The sequence below is a fragment of the Mustela nivalis genome (assembly GCF_964662115.1).
Source record: "Mustela nivalis genome assembly, chromosome: 12".
Lineage (NCBI taxonomy): Eukaryota > Metazoa > Chordata > Mammalia > Carnivora > Mustelidae > Mustela > Mustela nivalis.
This window is the reverse complement of record NC_139031.1, coordinates 45,910,248-45,931,558: the sequence shown is the minus strand read 5'-3', so window position 1 is coordinate 45,931,558 and position 21,311 is coordinate 45,910,248. Positions and strand designations below refer to the sequence as shown.

Here is a 21,311-nt window from a genome sequence, read left to right as displayed (position 1 = left end):
GCCAGAAGAGAGGCACTATTCCAGAAAGCACAAATCCTACTGTAGATCATTCCTTGGGCTCTTCTTCTACCAATTTGGTTTCAGACTGAGAATTTGTTTACAGTTCAATGTGTGCATCAGAAAGTCATTGCCTTTTATAAGATAAGTTTCCTTCCTAAGCAAATGCACCACAAAAATGTCTAACTGAGAATTCATGATACCATGATTGGGGATTTTCTCAAGCTGACGTGAAGAACCCCAAACATGGGGCTTTAAGAAGTGCATAGTTTTTTATTCTCCTTCCTTGAACTCTTTCAGACATCTAAACGTCATCCCGTTCACAGAGCTATTCATAACAAAAGGAGTCTCACATTAATTTTACTTGAAAGGGGTCCCTAATTTTTACCCCTTGTTGGAGAGAAAAGAATTAAGTAAAAAGAAAACCCATCACTAGGCGTTAATCTGCATATCTGTTAGCACAAACTCTTGCACAAATTTAACTTAAGAACATCTGTCTATGTGTACAAAATCTCCAAAAACAGTCTTTTGAATCAAGAAATCTTCTTACTTACTATGCATAACAAGTTCTTCCGAAAACAAATGATTTTAAAAATTGAGGTTAAACATACTGTTTGACAGATATATGTGTATGTGACTTACAAGACTTACAAAAGCAAAAAAGTACATAAAAGAGACTACTTCTTGTTTAAAGATAAAACTAGATAAATACAGACTATAAATAGACACAATAAAACTAGACTCAGAGATGACCAAGATGTTGAACCTTTTAGAAAGGGATTTTTAATTCAATTTAGATTAATATATTAAAAGATGTAGTGGGAAGCTACAGAACATGCATGAACAGATGCAGCCTTTCAACAGAGAATTATACATGTTTTTTAAAAAGAAACAAAAGAAATGCCAGGGGAAAAAACATATCAGAGATGAAGAATTCCTTAAAGGGCTGATTAGGAGATAGAACCGGTTGGAAGAAGATCAGTAAATATAAAGATAGGTCAAAAGAAGTCATCCAAGCTGAACTACAAAGATTTTAAAAGTGTCAAAGGATAAAAAAAACTACAGACTATCCAAGAGCTGTGTAGGACAATATCAAATGATCAAATATACCCATAATTAGATTTTCATTATATCTCAATAATCCTTGCTTCAAAAAAAAAAAAAAAAGAGTATCAAACCAAAGGAAATGGACAGAGAGAGAGAAAGAGAGAGAGCATAATAAACTGACAGCTAAATGCAACACATGATCCTACATTGAACAGGGGGGATAAAGCTTTTGAAAGGGTACTATTGGGACAATTGCTGTATTTTAAATATAGATTATGAATTAGAGAATAGCATTTTATTGGTGTTAAGGTTTTTCTTGATAATTGTACTATGGTTATATAAGAGAATGTCCTTGTTCTTAAGAAACACAACTGAAATATTTAGGATAAAGAAACATGATGTCTGCAATTTACTCTCAAATAGTTAAGCAAGAGAATAATGAAGCAAATGGCTCAAAATATTAGCAATTAGTAGAGCTGGTTAAAGGATATACAGAAATTTTCTGAAATAGTCTTGCAACCTATTTTTAAGTTAAAAATTATGTTATATTTTTAAAGAATTTTAGTCACTTTGAGTTTCTTTCTTTCTTCTTTTTTTCCTGTCATGACAAATGTACTCTTTCACCTCCATCCTGTATTTCATCCATCCCCCAGCCACCCTCTGGTAACCATCAGTTTGTTCTCTATAGTTAAGAGTCTGTTTCTTGGTCTCTCTCTCTCTCTCTCTCTCCCTTTTTTCCCCTTCACTCATTTGCCTTGTTTCTTAAGTTCCATATATGAGTGAAGTCATACGGTATTTTTCTTTCTCTGTCTGACTCACTTCACATAGAGTAATACACACTAGTTCCAACCATGTTGTTGTAAATGACAAGATGTCATTCTTTTTTATGGCTGAGTAATATTCCATTCATCTGTTGATGGACATTTGGGCTATTTCCATAGTTTGGCTATTTTTGATAATGCTTAAATAAAGATAGGAGTGCATGTATCCCTTGGAATTAGTGTTTTCATATTTTTTTTTTTTTTGTAAATACCCAGATATGCATTTACTGGATGGTAGGGTAGTTCTATTTTTAATTTTTTCAGGAAGCTCCCTACTGTTTTCCACAGTTCAGATTCCCACCAACAACACAGGAAGGTTCCTTTTTCTCCACATCCTCACTAACACATTAATTTTAGCCGCTCTGACACATATGAGGTGATCTCTCACTGTAGTTTTGTTTTGGCATACGTCTAAGGATGAGTGATGTTGAACATCTTCTCATGTGTCTGTTGGCTTTATATAAAATTGTAAGTTTTGTTTAAAGAACCAAATAAGAAAGAAAGAAGATAATAATGAGCGACGTCGACAAGATATAAAGAAGAACAGCCTAGGTAGAATTGAGCACAAGGCAAAAACCAACAAAAAGCTGTGTGTGCATGGATTCTGCAAGCAAAATAAAAATAGGAAAAGTAAATGACCCCACAAGGTGGGTGAAGGCAGTAAGAGTACATAAATAAGAACTTCCAAGAAGCAAACTGTTTTCAGAGCGATGTTTTTGTTTGGCACACAGAAGAATGTCGTGGAGTCAAGGAGTACCAGTACCTTTACTGTAAAGGGGAGGCAGAGGCTGACATCACCTGAAGAGTCAACCCAGAGCAGATGGGGGTCGGGGATTATACTTAGCCCACAGCCTTGGCATATATTTAGCCATTTCTTCTTTCTCAGAGCCCTTCCTGAGAAACCAGGAATAGTGAGTGGGCGGAGATAAGAGCCCCACATAGCTTTATTTATTTATTTATTTTTGCGTAAGTACTCCCGAAGAACTACAAACTGTGCCTATGTAGCAAGGGAGCAAAAAGCATTCTGGATAGCTAGGAAATATCAAACTAGAGTTGTTAAAGACAAAAAGCTCCCCACCACCTTCTCCTTTCACGCACAGGGGCAGAGCCACCTGCACCGATGATACACCTGGACTGTTAGGCGTGCTTATCAGCTTCAAAGACAAAAGATGGGCCAAGGCTAAAAGTGGGTAATTGATGGCTTTGGGAAAATGGGTGGGGTCCCAGGAGGAGGATCTGGGCAGATAAAAAGCAGAGTTGATCTTCACTGTTTGCAGATTATGTATTTGTGAACTCTCCTACTCACCAATATTTGTTTGCAAACTCAGAATCAATACCCTGTGGTATGTTCACAGCCATTATGACTATTTGGGGACCCCTGCAGAGCCGTGGGAAATTTCAGTTGTCCATGCATGTCCCCTGAGGAGGCAATGTGTCATCTTCTTGTTGCAGCTCTCCTCCTATAAGCAAGTGTCCCTTTCATAGTCTGTTTGGTGGTGACACAGTTCTCACACTCTCTTGCTTTTTGTTGATCTGCTGTTTCAAAATGCCCTCGAGAGTTCCTCAGTGAAAGATGGCAATGATGTGACCTAGAGAGCAAGTCGGTGTGTGAGGTCAACTTCATTTAGGCATGAGTTACAGGGCTGTTGGCCATGATCTCCACGTTAATGAATCAACAGCATCTTTTAAAATAGGGTGTCTTATTTAAATAGGGTGTCTTATTTAAACAGGAACAGGAACACTCACCAAATAAAAGTTATGTATTGAGACATTGATGGAAATGTGACCAGATGCATGCAGAATTTCCTCTCAGAGCAATGTCAGAATTTGTTCATTCAGTGTTTGCTGTGACTTTGTACAACATCACTTGTGTGAATGAGGAGAACTGACTGCTAGAAGGAAACATAGCCAACTCGCCTTGATAGTTGATTTTGAAGACAGAGTAGGGGGAAGGAGAAAGCCTTATAAAGCTTTGGTCGGTTGGAAGAAAGTGTTATGGGTTTAGAGTCAAGAGATGCTGTTTGAAATGCTGGTGTATGACGATATATTTCTGTCTGGCATCTGATGCCATTTCACAGCCAAATTATAAAGCCATATTTCTGTGTCAATAAGGAATCACACCACCTGTAGCTTAAAATCTCTCAAACAGATGTAGTGATAAATTTAGGTATTCTGTCCCAAGATAAACCAACCAGATGAAGCTACATTTCCCCCTAATTATTTCAGCAATCAACATAAAAATAATCTCCAAATACCTCAGTCTCTCACGTAAAATGAAAAGAATATTATTTGCCACATGATAGAGAAGGACGAAGTGACCTGAAATCCCTAGCAAAAAAAGCATTGTTGTATGCCAAGTATCTTTTTAAGAAAACTAACTCAAAGGACACTTGGGGATGCTATCATTAAGTTAATGGGAAGCAAGGCCATTTACATATCCTTAGTTTCAATCTACAAGATGAACGAGCTTATGCCAAGAGTTCAGTAAATGTAGAAAAGTTCGCTCAAATACTAGTATGTTCACTTTTTCTTTTTAAAAAATAATGAGGTGGGGGGCGCCTGGGTGGCTCAGTCATTAAGCATCTGCCTTTGGCTCAGGTCATGATCCTGGCATCCTGGGATCAAGTTCCACATGGGGCTTGCTGCTGAGCAGGAAGCCTGCTTTCCCTCTCCCACTCCTCCTGCTTATGTCCCTGCTCTTGCTGTCTCTCTGTCAAAAAAGTAAATAAAATCTTAAAAAAATAAAATTTTTTTAAAAAGGAGAGAAAAAAAAGGAAGAAAATAATGAGAAGGTATTTCAAGAGCTATCTTTCCACATTAAATGACACAAGAGCCTCAATTAACCAGAACAAAGGGAGGGGTCACTGAATCTCATTACCTGAATTTTCTGATTGGTTAGGTAGGGCTTAAGCAGAAATGCCTTGTCCCTGACATCTCTAAAATGTCTCTTACAATTTGTTGCTCTGTGCACAAAATACTGCCACTAATAATACATCTAACATTTATTGAACATCTGTCTTATAGCTGGTGCTGTCAAATGCTTTTTTAACCATTTATTCCTCACAAAGGCACTCTGCAGTCAGGACCCAAGATTCCCATTTTAACTGATGCAGAAACTGAGGCACAAAGAGATCAGGTAAATAGAAAGAATGCAATCCCAAATGACTGAAATGTTTTCATCGCTTCCTTAAAATCATACTGAACTTTAATGATGCTCTATTTCTCTAAGATGGTGAAGGTATAACACTGGGTAAAAATCTAGCTTCATCTTGGGTCATGGTCTCAATTTTTAATACATTTCTGGCATGAGACTGCTTCATTGTCACTTATTTCCAAGGCTTAGAAGCAGACTGAGGAGGAGTGAAGCACAAATACCAGGTAATCCAGTGTCTGTTGAAATGCTTTCTTTTTTTGTTGTTGTTGTTAATTATTATTTTAAAAAACATTTTATTTATTTATTTGACAGAGAGAGGCATAGAGGGAAAGGGAACACAAGCAGGGGGAGTGGGAAAGGGGGAAGCAGGCTTTCTGCCAAGCAGAGAGCCCGATTCGGGGCTAGATCCCAGGAGCTGGAATCATGACCTGAGCTGAAGGTAGCCACTTAACCAACTGAGCCACCCAGGTACCCCTGTTTTAATGCTTTCTTAATAGAGAGAAGCTGTTCACGTTGTATTTCTGGAGAAAACCGGGTCTTTGCACATTAGTGAAGGTGCTCTCATCACAGGCCAATTATTTCCCAGAAACAATCTTAACAGGTTGAGCTGAGGGTCCGACCACATTCCAAACTGCTTCAATGCTGCTTTATCTTATGTTATTTTTAAGATTTTTAAATTTTATTTATTTGAGAGAGAGAGAGAGAGAGAGTAAACAAACAAAAGAGAGCACACAAACAGAGGCAGAGGGAGAAGCAGACTCCCCAGCTGAGCAGGGAGCCCCATGTGGGACTCTATCCCAGGATCCCGGCATCAGGACCTGAGCCGAAAGCAGACGCTTAACCGACTGAGCCACCCAGGTGTCCCTCGGTGGTCCTCTAAATGAACACTCCTACCTTATACAAAGTTTATTCTTTCTTGTTTTAGGAATCTTACCTTTTTATACACTTTGTAATGGCAAAAATGACCTCCAGTTCAAGGTAGCTCCTTATTACTGACCACGGGAGTCAAAAGTCCTGATTGCTTTAAATAGCAGAAATGCTGGCTGAGACCCGGCCAGTCATCTCGCTGCCCCTGGTATTTTAACAGCATTTTCTTATCATGGCTCACCATCGGCTTTTAGAGTCATCTCATTGTTTCTTTGGGTATAAACTCTCCTAACTATTTCTGAAAAATAAAGTCCACACTTTCCCATAGAAATGGCAATTAAAAACCACCATGAGAGGACAGACAGACAGACTTCAAGCATTTGTTTCATTGTCGTCAATGAAATCTGCTATAGAAAGCCAAGTGTCTAAGGTATTTGGAAACTCCAACAATAAAAGATCTCCATTAGTAAGCGGGTTTATTGACATAACTGAACATAACAATGTATAACATTTATTCATTTCCCACTGAAAGACCTTCCAGTCGAACTGTTTTTACATAGATTTTAGTGTTTTTCCGTGAAGTACTTTCAGTGATGTTCTGAAGTTGAAAGGGTGAGTGGTGGGAAGCATCAGAGGTCTCTTCCAGACTTTCAGTGGGGCTCAAGATTATACTGCTGTGCAAAAGGACCAGCTCAAGGATGCCATTGCTCTACAAATGAATGAAACTAGGAGCACAAGAGGGGCAAGTAGATAGCCCAAAATTTGCAAGTAAGAGCAAGCAATGACCCCTCTCCCACGTACTCCTATGCTAAGAATGACAGCCTGTTTCCTGCCGTTTATTAAGTTTTGGTCTCACAGAGAAGATGACCAGAGAAGCAGCTGCACTTTAAGTGGTCTGGACATTTATTCATCTGAACATAAACACAGATCCGTTCATTTAGAGCCCTGGGTCCCCTGCTCAGCTGTTGGGACAAGGGCAGGCTTGGCTCCATGGAGGCCGAACATAAAAGGGAGTGCACTGGGGTTGAAGGACCCCCATCCCCCAGACTATGACAGATTCCCTGAGTCATCAGGACCCTCAGGGGCTTAAGGCCCTAAACAGAAGATTCCTGGTTAGCCTTAGCACCATAACAATATCCTCCGAAACAGCCCACTGCCAATAAATCCACAACCACTGCGGATATCACCGCACAGATCTTCCTTGAGGCTCTTCCTGTGCTCTTAGACCACACGCAAAATTATTAATGTAAACCAAAGCACTACCTTTAGTGATAAACATGTACTTCATAAATATGAGGGAACGAGAGGGTCCCAAAGAGCTGAAAACAATTGAGCAAATAAAGGAGCCTAATCCTAAATTTAAAACAAAGACATTTAAAAGAAATACTGCAATTATTGACTAAAAGGTAAGATTTAATAACATGGTAAAACACAGGGTCGTGGAGAGATTAACTTGCAAAACAGATCATTATTTCACAGTGAGGTTTAAGTACTCCTAAAAATCTTCTGGTTTTAGTAGAAACAGACAACTACTGATGTACCCTTTTTCACATTTTTTTTCCAATAATTTCTTCCCCTCTATTTCATATAGAGTAAAACATTAAGGTGATTGAGGGTTACACTGTCAAGTGCATATCACCTTTTGCTGCCCTATTAGGGAACTGCCTTGAACACTTAACGGTGCAACTCAATAAAAGCAGGGCACAATCTGCATGTGACCGATAAAAACATGAGAAGTACCACACCATACTTGTTCCCATCTGGACACAGTGTCAGAGATGCAGTTAAGTGAACTTGAGGGCTGCGGTTCCCTACGCGGCCATCGGTTATGCACACTTTACATTCTTTTCCCAAGTCTGGCACTGACATTTCCTTTTCCATATATAGGTTTAGAAAAATAAAATTAAAAAGCCACAGGAGCAACCCTGACAGAGAAGTCTTGCATGCAGCCTTCTCCTGAGAAAGTAGGTAATCTTAGTTAACCCCAAAGTCAGCCAATGTTCTTGGCATGTTAATGTTAAAAAGAAAATACTAGTTGAATGGCTCAGCTCAACTACGACAGTCCTTGAGTTTACTGTCAGTTTGTTAAATGTCTGAGCTCTTCACATTGTTGAAAAAAAAATAGCATCTCTAATGATTTAAACATTAAATTATCCTGAATGTTCTATTAACCAACATGAAAGAGTTCCTTGGCGGGTGTGTTAAACTTCGCCACCAGTTTACATCTACCTTCTTGGCAGAGACCACCAGCCCAGTGTAGTCAAGATGCCAAGCCTCCTTTGTAATACTAATAAGTTCCTCTTCCCTTAAATAGGACAAAACTCCTCTGTTTCACACTGAGCAAACAAAAAGCATGCACACAAATCTCTTTCTGGCCATACCGGGGGCAAAAGCCCCCTTCTCTACCCCAAAGGGGGCCAGACTGTTGCATCACGATCCCACAGAAGCCACATCCATAGTTGTGCCAAGGTCTCCATATAAAAGAAGGCTTCCCACCTCTGGACACTACTTCCCGTTTGTCCCCTGCTCTTGGCCTTGACCACCAGGTGCCACCCATTCGCTTTATGAGGGGGCACTGGGAATTGTCGGGGGTTTGTGTGGGCCGAACTGGTTTCGCCTTTGGCCTCTCTGGCAAGTGCACGAAAGGGGGAAAGGAGAAGCTCTGATTAAATGACATCTCCCCCTGAGGTGGGTTGAGGGGCTTCACAGAAAGTGGCTGGCTGCTCCAGTCCAATGAGATGGTCTCCACACCCCCTGGAGTCTGGCTCTAGTCAGCAAATCGCTGCAGAAGATGGTCCTCCCGCCTCAAGCTGCCCCCTGTGCCACCGCCCCCACTGTCCATGAAGCGGTCGCAGGGGAACTCGATGAGGTCCGCCTCGCTGAGAGCACACACAGTGGTGCGCGGCCGGTGCGACTGGAAGCCAGAGAAGTCCGCAGACACGCCGGTGCCCATGGAGCGCAGGGGACGTCGGGTGGAGTACATGTGTCGAACGTGCACAGGGGCCCCACCCTTCCGCCGAGCCCGCAGCTTCCTCCGCAGCCAGCGGGACGCCCAGGCCGCCAGCGCTAGGAGCACCAGCAGCGCGTTGACGGCCAGCAAGACCAAGGTCAGCAGCTGGTAGTCAACACTGCTCCGGCTCCCAGGCTCCGGGAGGGTGACCAGCCCGGCGCAGTGGTCACGGGGGGCCACCGGGCAGACCCGGCCCCCGAGTACGCCCTCCACGCACACCAGGTAGGGGGTGTCTCCGCGCAGCTCGCGCAGCGTGGCCGAGTCGCTGCGCTCTGGCAGGTAGACGAAGCGGTGGAACTTGGGCTGCTGGCCAAAGCGGTCGAAGAGCAGGCGGAAGCGCGCGCCGCCCAGCAGTGGTGGGCTGCGGTGCTGGCGCACCGCCCAGCGCACCGAGGCGCTGTCGGCGCCCACCGCCTCCACCGTCAGGTTGCACAGGATGAACTTGTTGAAGTCGCAGGGGTCGGACACCAGCGGCGGCAGGCCTACCCCGCCGTTGGACTGGGCGGTACTTTCCTGCTGCTGCGCGGCCAGGCGCTGCTTCGCCGCGCGCTGCCAGGGGTCGCCGGCGGGCGGTGGCGCAGAGGCCGGCGTGGCCGTCGGGGTGGGATTCGCGTGGGCCGCATCTGCCGGAGTCAGAGGTCCCCGCTCGGGTTTCTGGAGCAGGTCCAGGGGGTGTGGTGCAGGGTCCGCGGCAGCTGCGGCGGAGGGGTCCGGTTGCTGGAGGCCAGGGCCCCGTCGGCTCAGCTTCAGAGCGCTGCGGTTGAGCTCCCTGGCGGCCCCATCCCAGGCCACCCCAGGCAGAAATCGCCCGCGCTGCTGTGGCTGCGACTGTGGCTGCGGCGGCAGCTCCTCCGAGAGGCTACCTGCAGGGGGCGCCACCTCCTCCCCAGTGGCGGTGGGTAAGGGCGCCCGCGGGCCTTGGGCGGTCGGGGAAACTGAGGGCGAGAGATCTGCACACGATCCGTTCTGCAGCTGCTGGTCATCCAGGTAATCCAGGTACTTGCCCCGCAAGGCCGGCGGGTGGCGACACTGCACGAACACGGTGAGAAGACGGCCTTGCGAGTGCCAGTCGCCCATCCAGCGCTTCAGGCCCCGCAGACGGCAGTCGCAGGTCCAGCCATTGCCGTCTAGATCCAGCCGGTAGAGGGCCGGGCTGGCGGCGAAGATGTCCCCGGAGAGGGCGCTGAGCTCATTGTCGCGCAGGCTGAGCTCGCGCAGCCGGCCCAGGTGGCCAAAGATAGTGGGGTGCAGAGCGGACAGCGCGTTCCCGCTAAGGTCCAGCGCCTCCAGGCTGTGCAGAGGCTGCAGCAGCGCTACGGGCAGTTGGCTCAGCCGATTCCCCTCCAGGCGCAGCTCGCGCAGGGCCTCCAACCCCCAAAAGGCCTCCGGCGCGAGGTGTGTGAGTTGGTTGCCCCTGAGTGAGAGTAGGCCGAGACGCGGCAGGTGCTGGAAGACACGCGGCCCGAGGTGCTGGAGGCTGTTGGCCGAGAGGATGAGCGTGGAGAGGGAGCGCAGCGGTGCGAAGGTGGCTGCGTGGCGCAGGGAGGGCTGCAGCTCGTTGGCAGAGAGGTTGAGGAAGCGCAGTTTGCCCAGTTGGGCAAACGCGTTCTTGCCCAGAAAGCGGATCCGGTTGGACTCCAGATGTAGGTAAAGCAAGTTGCCCAAGGGGGCGAAGACCGCGTCCGGCAGCGCCCCCAGGGCGTTCCCGTCCAGCCGCAGCTTGACCAGACTCTCCAGGCCCTCAAAGGAGCCGCGGCTCAGGCGCCCGATCTCGTTCCCATTGGCATAGAGGATGCGCAGCTTGCGCAGCGGGGCCAGCGTGCCCGGGACAAGCGCCTGCAGGAGGTTGTTCCCCAGGTAGAGTTCCTCCAGCCGGGAGAGCTTCTCAAAGGTCTTGGGGTGCAGAGAGCGGATCTGGTTGTACTGCAGGTCCAGCCGTCTGAGCTGGCCCAGGCGGTGGAAGTCGAAGGCCGTGATGTTGGTTATGAAGTTGCCGCCGAGGCTGTAGGTGAGCACGTCCTGGGGGCTCGGCAGCGAGCTGGTCTTGGGCACGGCGCGGAGCCCCCTATTGGTGCACAGGAGGTGCTGGGGATGCTGGCAGTCGCAGCGCTCCGGGCACACCGGCTGGGCCCGCGGCGGGAGCGCGAGGCAGCCGCACACCACGAGTAGGAAGCGCATGGCGCGGGCAGCCTCCATCGCCGCCCGCCCTGCGTGCTGCGGCCGGATCGTCCTCTTGGCCCGCCTGCTCTGTGTCTCCTCTGCATTCCCCTTGGCCTGGCCAGAGTCGCTAAATGGCCTCTTTCGGACTCCGCGGCGCGGTCCAGCCCCTCCTCCGCCCTTTGTCCGGTGGCCCGCCCGGGTCTCTGCAGGCGGGCTTCGCCGGGCCAAGTCAGGCGGCTCAGGGCGCTCCGGGAGCTCCGGGTGCTACTTGTTGCATTTCTGCGCAAAACTGTTTCTCCGGGTGTGCGTCGGGGGGCGGGGGGAGCGAGCCAGACCTGAGCTTTTTGTTTGCAGCTTGAGTCCGGAGAGCTGGATTCCCTGGCACGGATTCTCCCCGCTGAGCGGATTCCCCAGCTGCAGGCGGGAGCCCTTCCAAGAGCTCCTCGGGGCGCGGCTTGGCTGCTGCGCCCCGGCGGCTCGGCCCCGGCAGCCTGCGTCTCCTTCCTCTGGGTCCCGCACCAGGAGCGCGGCCTCCGTGGAACAGCCGGGGGAGGAGCCGGGGGGGGGGTGCGCCGGCTGTGTCCGGAAGGGACCCAAGTCGGCGAGTGGCGGGCAAACCCGGCGGAAATTCGTTCTTCCCACACTCTGCCCCCCGGGGATGCAGGCGGAGAAAGAGGAGACGGCGGAGGGAGGACAGACCCCGACAGGGGGAGGAGGAAACGCTAAGTGGCTCCGCGTCTGGTCAGCCCGAGCCCGGGACGCCGAGTGAGAAAAGTAGGGATTAAAAACAGCTGTACCGGCCGGCCCTCGACGCAGGGCTGGGGGCGGGGGTGGATTACCGGGCTAGCAAACGGAATTTGCAGACAGAGACCTTTTTATTTTAGAGGAGTACACCAGTCATTTTGGAGCGTTGGGAGCGCGGCCCCTCTTTTTCGTTTTTAAGTCTCTTGCTCTTACAAGTGTCACCCCGCGTGGGCAGTTCACGCAGCACAGAGTGCGCGGACATTCCGGAAGAAGTTTAGTTAGGGCAGCCCAAGGTTGTCTCCAAAGAGCTATTGGTGGAGTGCCGTCAGAGGAGGCCAGGTCAGCCCCTCCGGAGTGTGGTGTGTTCGGGTGTTTGACCTGGCTGTACAGGTGGCCGAGGGGAGGCATCGTGCCACGTAGGGATCAGAACTCGCTTGGCCCCGCCTGTAGATAAGAGCCTGGAGAAGCTCAGAACGGGTTCCACCACCGCGAAGGTGGCTCTGTCAGATTTAGGTGATTTAGTCCCATTAGTCCTCCTCCTGCCTTAGAGCCCTTGGGGTAGGCTCTGTACTTGTGCGCATATTTAAAATCACCTCCCCAGACCCTCGGGTAACTGCATCTGCGGGAGTCACCGGCTTGAGGCCTGGGCTTGCAGGGATCTTCAAAGTCCTGAGGTGCAGAAGTCCTCAGGCCTGGCTCAGCGGGGGAGTCTGACCACTTATCAATATAGAATGGAACCTGTGTCCTTGGTGCCTTTGAAGGCAGCCCCCGCTGAGAGTGAGGATGGGCAAGGAGTAGCAGTTTTATATCATTTGTTCATGCAAACAGTCTTGGTAAAAATAAAGGCCCCTTCAACCACCCCCACCACCCAAAATGTTCAGAAAATTTAATTTTAAGGGTCCACTCTGAAAAATTAAGGGAGACGTATCTTCACCTCTCCATAGGCTGACTGTCTAGTGGGGAGGGCAAGTCATGGAAAGGTTAGGTCATCACCTAAGGCAGTAGTAGGAGACAGCTGCGCAGATACAAAGTGAGTTTTAGTAATTCCAGTGTTGGGCAGTGACTGAGTGCCTCACTGAGCGATCTGTGTACGCAGGTGATAGAGACGAATTGGAAATTTCAGGAAACAGATCCTTGGCTGCATGGTCAAGAAAGACTTACTGGAGAACAGGTCCTGGGTTCCAGGGACACAGGCAGTGGAGTGCTAACGACAATCATCAGTGCAATGCCTACTCCAGGCACGGGGAGCAGACCCAGGCTGGCTTGTGATGTGCTTTGAGTTTTCAAATACAGGATGAATGTGGGAAAACAAGTATCTGTCTCAACAAGATAAAAGGTAGTTTGGTTTTTTATTCTCATGGTGAGAAACTCCTGAAACCTTTTTAGTTCTTGACTGCAGTCCTTCTTGTGAAGGTACGGCTGTCCTAGAGCGTGAAACCCAGGCTTGCACAGTGTGGCATAAGCTGGTCTGACCTGGGCCCTGGAGCCTGTTAGGAGGACTTTCAGGTTTTTTGGAGAAAAGAAGGCTAAGAAGCTATTGGCTATTGAACCATTAGATCTACCTGGGGTGGAGCTTTGGCAGCATCGGCTTTGAGCCCATGGTGTGAGGACACACACACAGCCATCAGAGCAGAGAAGAGGCTGGAAGCTAGGAGAGGGGTATGTGGTAGAAAGAGGGAAAAGCAGAGATTGGACCCCGTCCCTGAGTCTGCAGAGCGGGGAGCACAGGCTGCATTCCATCAGAGGACCTCTATAGTTTGCATGGGTCACTCACTGCACTTGGAGTATCTTTGCTTTATAGGTGCCTCTAAGTAAAATTTACAAAGTCATCAGACCCCTGCAGATGTTCGGGATTTTTCAATATTTTGATGGTCTTTGGTATTATTGCCCCGTGTTTAACATTTCTACCAGTAGTGCTGGCTTGCAGGTAGAAATAACATCATATGTGGTTTAGGTCAAAAGACGATTGCTTTTCCATAACATTCCATTTTCTTGAAGTAATCCGTCTGCCACATGTAGTTAACCTTGCTTAAAATAGATACAGTGTGCCATACTTCAAATAAGTATAAAGAGCTTTCGGTAGGTGTTGTTAGGATTCTCAATCCAGTTTCAGTGAGATTGAGACTTTGAGATGGACAGATGAAGTAGAAACACATATGGGTGTGTGCATGCAGATGAATTCTTTCTGAAATAGTTAAAAATAGGTCTTTTTAACAAATGCTTCCCTTCTTAACGCCATGTAACTTGAGGTCCACTTTAAAATGAATGACATTTAAATCCTTCAGAGGACACTAATGCGTACTCCTGTGTGCCCCCAGTGGTCTTTGTTTCTGTAATGCTACACATTCAGGTGTTTTATTTTCAGACCATTTCTCTCTTCCAGGAGCTAAATGGTATTTTGCTTGAATCCAGCAGTACCTGGAGCCCGCAGTACTGCTATCATAGCAACTCCATAGCAACTCCAAAGCTGCATTTGCTTTGAATGCTAGTGGTCCAGCCGGTAGTATTTAATGAGAATCTAGCAAGTGACAAATCCCAGAATTTGTCAGGAATGCAGTGGCTGATAGGATTCGGTGCCAGGCCCCAGGATGCAACAGCTTGGTGGGGAGGCTGATGGGCAAGGAGGGCATCACTGGGGTATAAGCGGGGAGGAGTAGAGCTGTGGGAGCCCTGAAGAGGGCCCCTGGCCTGGACTGAGAGCTCCAGGAAGGTTTTCAGAGGAGGGAAGTGCTAGAAGCCTGCCAGCAGGTGCAAGCAGGACACCTTCAGGTTGATGAGGTGTATTTTTAAAAAAGATTTTATTATTTATTTGACAGAGATCACAAGTAGGCAGAGAGGCAGGCGGGGGAGGGGGAAGCAGAGAGCCCGATGTGGGGCTTGATCCCAAGACCCTGGGACCATGACCTGAGCCAAAGGCAGAGGCTTTGACCCACTGAGTCACCCACGCGCCCCGGTTGATAAGATATTTTGACGTTTGTATTTTTCAACAGTATCACACAGCCTTGCTTGTACGATGACTTCCAAATACATACTCCCTTTTTCCCCTTGAAGGATTTCTGCAGGCAGAAAGGTCAAAAGTTGTCTCTGCCAAATAAAGTCGGTGCTATACGAAGAAAATGTTATCTATCTAGTTCTCATCTCTAGAACCTTGCTGCCACAGTGGTTTGCGGGAGATATGTGTTGATAGAACCTCCACACCCAGGTATTTACTTACTCAAGATATCCACGGGCACTGTGTGGATACCAGCACAGAACACTGCTCCCGGACCATGGCTGCCTGGGCCCCCCTACCCTGGATCTGGCACTCGAGAGGGCTTTGTTCCAGTCTTCCTCTGGTTGTGTCCCTCTCCAGAAGAACACGGTTTCAGGCTTCCAAAGGGATGGGCCCACACACAATTCACAGCCCTACTCCTGCTCAAGGCTCCTAGGACCTTGGACTTTCCTACTCAATTGCCTAATCGGTGAAGGCTTTTATCCACCTGTCCTCTTGGGGGCTGACTATGCCACAAGCGTGTATATGCCCAGGGCCAAGGGATGGCCACAAGGCAGCTGTGCAAAAAGAATCTGGAGGTGTGAGTTGTGATTTCCTGTGGTACGCCCGGCGCTGGGGGTGGGGGGGCCCTTCAGGGGGGACATGGAGAATCTGCCCATCTACTGGGAGCTGAGAGGAGGGCTAGGGACCATGGATCTTCCCTCACACTCTAACCCTGGGCTCCTCAAATATTCGAGACAGGCCCGTCCATGTGTAGCATTTTAGGAGGAAAAAGTTCATATACTTGGATTTAGAAAGAAAAAGGAAAAACATTACAGAAGTGTGAAGGAAAGCATTTTTGAAAGTGTAAGTTCTACTTTATTAGAACATAGTCTATACCAAATTTTCAATAAAAAGCAATCATTTTTAGTAAAAGCACAGACCTTGTTTCTCCTAAATTTAAATGCCTGTCTCTCAACTATGTAATGTCTTTGTTTATGGACGGATCCAGGTTTGATCATGTTCCAGGAGATTCAAGTATTGATTATGCTTAAATCACATATAATTTGGATAGTCACACATGGAGATCCAGAAGGGAATGCTGTTCTTGAGAGAACCAAGAGCTTTTCGTTCAATTTTGGAAAGCTTGCCCTTTAAATCTCAAGCACACTGGGGGATAGTTGCAAAGGTCAGAAGCAGAAGCATGTTTGAGCTGGTTTCATGACACATATATATGGTGTAAGGGCCCTAGGATGTTCTTGCCCAGGCCTGGAATCTTCTTGGGCTTGCCAGGGAGGTACACTGCTTTCTTCCCAAGCAACTTGTGGTTCCCTTGAACTTGAACTGCAGAGACAAGAAGGATTCCAGGCCATGTCTTCAGTAGCTCCTGGACCTGGTTGGAGTTGGCTGCTCTTGGGCAGGAAGGGTTAGGGGGAGGAGAGCTCAGACTCCCTGCTGCGGGGAGAGGTGGCTCTGCCAAGTCCTGCGATAGTAGCCTCCTGGAGCTCACTCAGGGCAGCCTGCAGAGAAAGCAGCTGTCGGCTCACCCCCAGTAAGCCAACCCAAGACGGACAGCATGGCCCCCGACACAGATGAAGTAGGAAGCCAAGAGTCCCCGTTGGTCCTTTGGCATGTTATCAAACCCAGCCCCCAAAACTCCCCTTCTCTCTCTGACCAAACCCCATCTCACTCTGTCTCAGAGTCAAGTTTCTTTGCCTTGGGGAATAGGAATGGGAATAAGAGGACCGGTGGGTTACAGTAGATGAGCAGATTCTCCATGTCCCCCCTGAAGCAAATAGGAATGCTGATTCCCAGCTAGGTTTCGGCCTTACTCAATCAGAATCTCTGGGGGAAGAGCCCTGACATCTGCATTTACAAGCCACCGGATGATTTTTATACACACTTAAGGTTGAGAAAATTGATTGGCGGTATTTCTAAAACACCTGCTGTTGATTGGTTTGTTGTACTATGGTAATATCAGTAACTGTGACGGGCACTTATGTGATGGGGCTGGCTGAGTGCCAGGAGGTGGTGTGTGCACTCTGCGTGAAGTCACTCACTTACTTCCACAACTACCTTGTGAGGTAGAAACTTTTGTCAACCCATTTTACACAGGAAGAAACAGAGGAGCTTGCTAAAAATACAGGATCCTAGACCCGCCCCCATAGACTGATTCAGAACCTGAATCAGAAACTGATTCAGAACAGAGGTGGGGGATCTTTAATTAGCACATTCCCAGAGATTTTGTTTTTTAGGTATTATCACTGAAGGAGAATTCTGAAGGGCTTTTTCAGAACTTTCTGTGCCTCCTCTGCTAGGTGCCCAGGGGCAGAAAGATGAGCGAGACCCCTTTCTCTTTCTTCTGATTGCTCAAGCATGGCTTGGGAGTTAAATGTATATAGGTAAGAATCCGAGAAGATGGTACCATCATAGATAAATATGATGGGCACCATTTGCTGGAAGAGCAATTACGTTTTGAGAAGAAAGTTTTAACTGAATTCTTTGTAGAAAATATCAGCCCACATAATCTTGTATGTGTTGAAGGCCATTGACAAGTGACTGCTTCCACCACACTGGATTTTAGGTTCAAGGAACATCTTTTCCATCCATTCAAAGATGCCTGAGTATTTGAAACTGACATGTCAAAGCACATTGCTTTTACTATCGCTACAAGAACTACAGTGAAATGTAGGCGCTCCTGGCAAGTTCCAAAAAAAAAAAAAAAAGACAGAGACAGACAGTTGTTGGCTGAGTCCGTGGTAACTTAAGAAATAAGGCAAATCCACATACTGTTTATGGTGGCAGGATAGAGTTTGTTTTTGTGTAAACTGAAACTTTATAGTGGTAATACAATGGTGTCCTCCCTTAGATAGAATTCAGTCGGTAGCCTCAGGAAATGCTTTAAGCAAAAAAAAAGTCTCTTATTCCTAAATATTGAAATATTTAGGTATCATCTTGGGGAACCAGAACTGTAATTGTATTTCATGGTACAACTTTCCAATATTCTTTTATTTGGGTTTCTTCACACTACAATAATAACATTTATTTAGTGATTTATATCCCACCCAGCTGGAAAGACAACAACAGCCTTATTTCATTTCACATTTATGGTCCTCAACAGCTGTTGTTGACTTCTCCAAGAGTGTTCACAAAAAAAAATCTAGAAGAAAATTTTTTAAAAATGTTCATAGTTATTTGTCTTTCCACAGTGAGAAAACGAGCAATTGTTTACATTCTGTTGTTGTTTTTTTTGTCATTTCCTAAATGATGTACAATCATTATATGTTGCTTTGAAATTAATGAAAAATACTTTAAACAAAATTTTAAAGAACACATTGATTATCTGGTTTTAACCTCAGTGTAAGTCTCACCAGGCAATGAGGTGAGGATTATTCATATCCCGGTTGCGAGGAGAGGGTGCAAAGAACTAGAGAAGTTAGCTAACTTCTGGAATGATCCAGCGCTATAATAACAGAGTATAGACCACAGTCTAAACCATTGGCTTCTGACCTCAGGTTTTTATGGTTGGACCTTGCTGGGCTCCCTGTTGATACATGCCTCTGTGTACAACTAATGAAGCCAGTTGGGGTGATATTCAAAAATTTAGCAGTTGGTACAGTAAGAGCACCAGCCAGCCAAGTCTGGCACTGCCCCAGCCCGGACAGACAGATGCCATGAAAAACCAGCCCAGCGTGCCCACCAGCTGTAAGTGGACTCGCCTGTACTTGATTCAAGTTTTTGAATGGTGCTTTAGACATCTCTCTCTCTCTCTCTCTCTCTCTCTCTTTTTTCTTCATAACTCCATTATTAAAAACAATCTGCTTAAGGCTTAGGCACAATATAATCAGTAACCATGAGAAACAAGACACAAAGCCTTCCTGGGTCTACATTCTTCTGAACTGCTAACTCGCCTGGGGCCTGCCTGTGTCTCCGGGCTCCAGTCTTACCAACAGAACATTGGCGAAAGGGCGAAGTCATCAGCGTTTCACACAACATGAATTTTGTTTTCAGTTTATAATTTGGAAATTGTCTCCCCCTCTCTACGGTGGGCCACCAGATATGTTTGAAGGGAATTTAATTCATAAAGAGCTTCTCACAACTTGATCTGAATTGTTACAATTAATGGCTTAAAAATATTTGTGGGGGGTCACCCCTTTTGAAGAGTATCGACTTCAAGGATTAGTAAGCCATCCTGTTGATTACCGATGACTTTTTTCTAAGCCCGGATGCGCGCGTGTCAAGCCCCCGCCCCCCCCATCTATCCCGGAGCTTCAGTGTCTCCTTAGTCTAATGTCACGGTCCAGGGCTAAAATAAGGAAGGCGATTTCACTCCCAGGCTGCTGAAAACTGTGGCTTTATCCTGGCAAAAAACAGTCTGTCCATCTCAACAATGGAAATAATCTTGGACAGTCAAATAATTGACTATATAGAAAGTAAACACCCTCAAAGTGTTTTCAGATTTCATCCAAAGGCCAAATGCTTTTCACTTAAGACCAGGAACATGGCAGGAAAGGAAATCAGAGGAAGGGAGCACCCATCCCCTTTGCAGAGTCTCTGTAATTTTCTGTAAAGATTTGTACTTTGATTATGCTTAGTAGCACCATATGCTGGAGTGGGATGCAAGATCAAAGGTTCCAGCCACAGCGCTTGGGTCGTGCTGTAGGCAGGATCCCATATTTCTGTCGTTAGAAAGCTAATGGATGCGTAGGACACTCCTCCAGCTACCCGTGCCTCCCTATTTAAGTTCCGAAATAGAATTAATAACACTGCCGATGGGAATGTTTTGAGCATCTTTTTTATGGTCTGCTTGAATACGCTGTAGGTTGAAAAAGAAAAGTGATTGTTATCACTTAAAGATATTTAGAGCTCAAGAATTTTCAAAAGCTTCATGTCAATTGTCAAGTTTTATAGTGTGTATGACCTTAAACATTTGGGAGTGAGGGGTTGCTGAACACTGCTTTTCTTTGGTTGGTAAGAGAACAGATATTATTCTCATTCTACTTTAGGATCAAAATTTTCTACAATGAACATTTGTTTTTGTGGCTAACAGTCTTTGCTAAGAGTATACATGATACCATATTCAGTCTGCTTTCCCCCATGGCCCTGACATGTCCCTCTTCCTTTGTTACAAATGCTTTTTCTTACAGACCTTTTAAAAAAGATACCAAGATTCCTTGGTAATGGAAATAATTTTGAATACTGAATGTACTGTATACCGTGTAAACCCCCCAAAATGTTTGCAGATGTCATCAAAGAGCGAAACATTTGTCCTAAACTCCCCATGTGATGTGTATGGGGTGAGCAGAAGACAGACTTCACTTATTAGGTCTTTGACCTTGACCCATGTCTGTCTCTTGGATCAGTGGTTCATTTTCTTATCTATAAAAAGGGACAAATGACACTTGCCTAATGTATGAGTTTTGGGAAATGGATGGGAAGGTGCTTAGTAACTACCAGTGTTGTGGAATTAGGATTCCAACTTCATTTCAACTTCATGCATGTCTTGTCTGGGAGAATCTGTGGCCCTCCAGGGCAGGACTATGCTGTATGCATAGGTTTTTGGTGTCCTCTGCAATGTCAACAGGGTCTTTTCTAAAGAGGAGAAAGGTGCATTCCAGGTAACTGTTCTTCTACCTTTCCTTGTAGATTCTGTTTCTATCTTTTCATGGTTTCCTTGCACTACTCCTGGCTGCCTGGGCCCAGAGTACCCAATCTTCAGCGCACTGGTTCTCCCCAGTAGCTGTCTGGGCAGGCCTAGATTCTGGGCCAGCTCTGCCATCAGTTACCCTACATGGTGAATCACATGACGACTCTGGGCATGGTGCTTTATGGAGTGTGGTTATAATACATCGGCTTTTGCCTAGAGGGTGTTACTCTCAGTAGTAGCCCCTGTGAAGGTAAAAGATTATCGAAAGGAGGACTTCTGTGGCCAGCATGGACTCTATGCCATGTCTCCATCTTAGAGAGTCACAGCGCAAGATCGCGTGTTCAAGGCTTTGAGAAATCCTGCAGAAAACAAAGGGATGGCGGGGGTGGGGGATGTGTTGGCATTTGGTGACAGGTAGGACCGTTAACCTAGTCTGAGACACACTGGGTTAAAATGATCACTAAAATCTCTTCCTGCTTTAAACATTAAGGAATCTGTTGCACTTCTTTCTTGGAACATTATTCAACATCACTAGAATTTGTTAATGATAAAGTTCTTGAAATATGGTGTTCTGTGTTGTGCTTGACTGATCTCAACAACTCATGGTATCTCATGGGTTTAATATTAATCCACAGTGGGCAGGATAATATATCCTGAAGTTGTCGCAGTCTCTCACAGTCCCAGCAAACTTGTTTGCTTGGCCCCCATATCGTCAGACTGGCAAATTATTTTATGTTTCGTTCTGTCATGATTCAAGTGTTAGAAAACCATAGTTGTAAGCACCATTTGGCCTTATTGACAGTTCCGGGCAAAATAGCTGTTGGTGCTACAGAAATATTATGTAGCCACTATGCTAGCGCCACTGGGGTGTTGCCTGGGAACCCAGCCATTTG

At 46.5% G+C, this 21,311-nt stretch overlaps 2 protein-coding genes across 2 annotated transcripts in view; one reads left to right on the top strand and one right to left on the bottom strand.

Moving 5' to 3' along the window:
• Nucleotides 1-7,278: 7,278 nt before the first annotated feature.
• On the bottom strand, nt 7,279-11,586 carry TRIL (TLR4 interactor with leucine rich repeats). Its single transcript, XM_082692862.1, has one exon. It carries the CDS (start codon nt 11,090-11,092, stop codon nt 8,654-8,656), a length of 2,439 nt encoding a protein of 812 aa, XP_082548988.1. The 5' UTR covers nt 11,093-11,586; the 3' UTR covers nt 7,279-8,653.
• A 137-nt stretch (nt 11,587-11,723) lies between these two features.
• Nucleotides 11,724-21,311, top strand: part of LOC309845205 (uncharacterized protein) — an 82,514-nt gene continuing 72,926 nt past the window's right edge. Inside the window, exon 1 of the mRNA XM_082692884.1 lies at nt 11,724-11,830. The gene's annotated coding sequence lies outside the window, so the exon portion shown is untranslated. The remainder of the gene's footprint in view (nt 11,831-21,311) is intronic.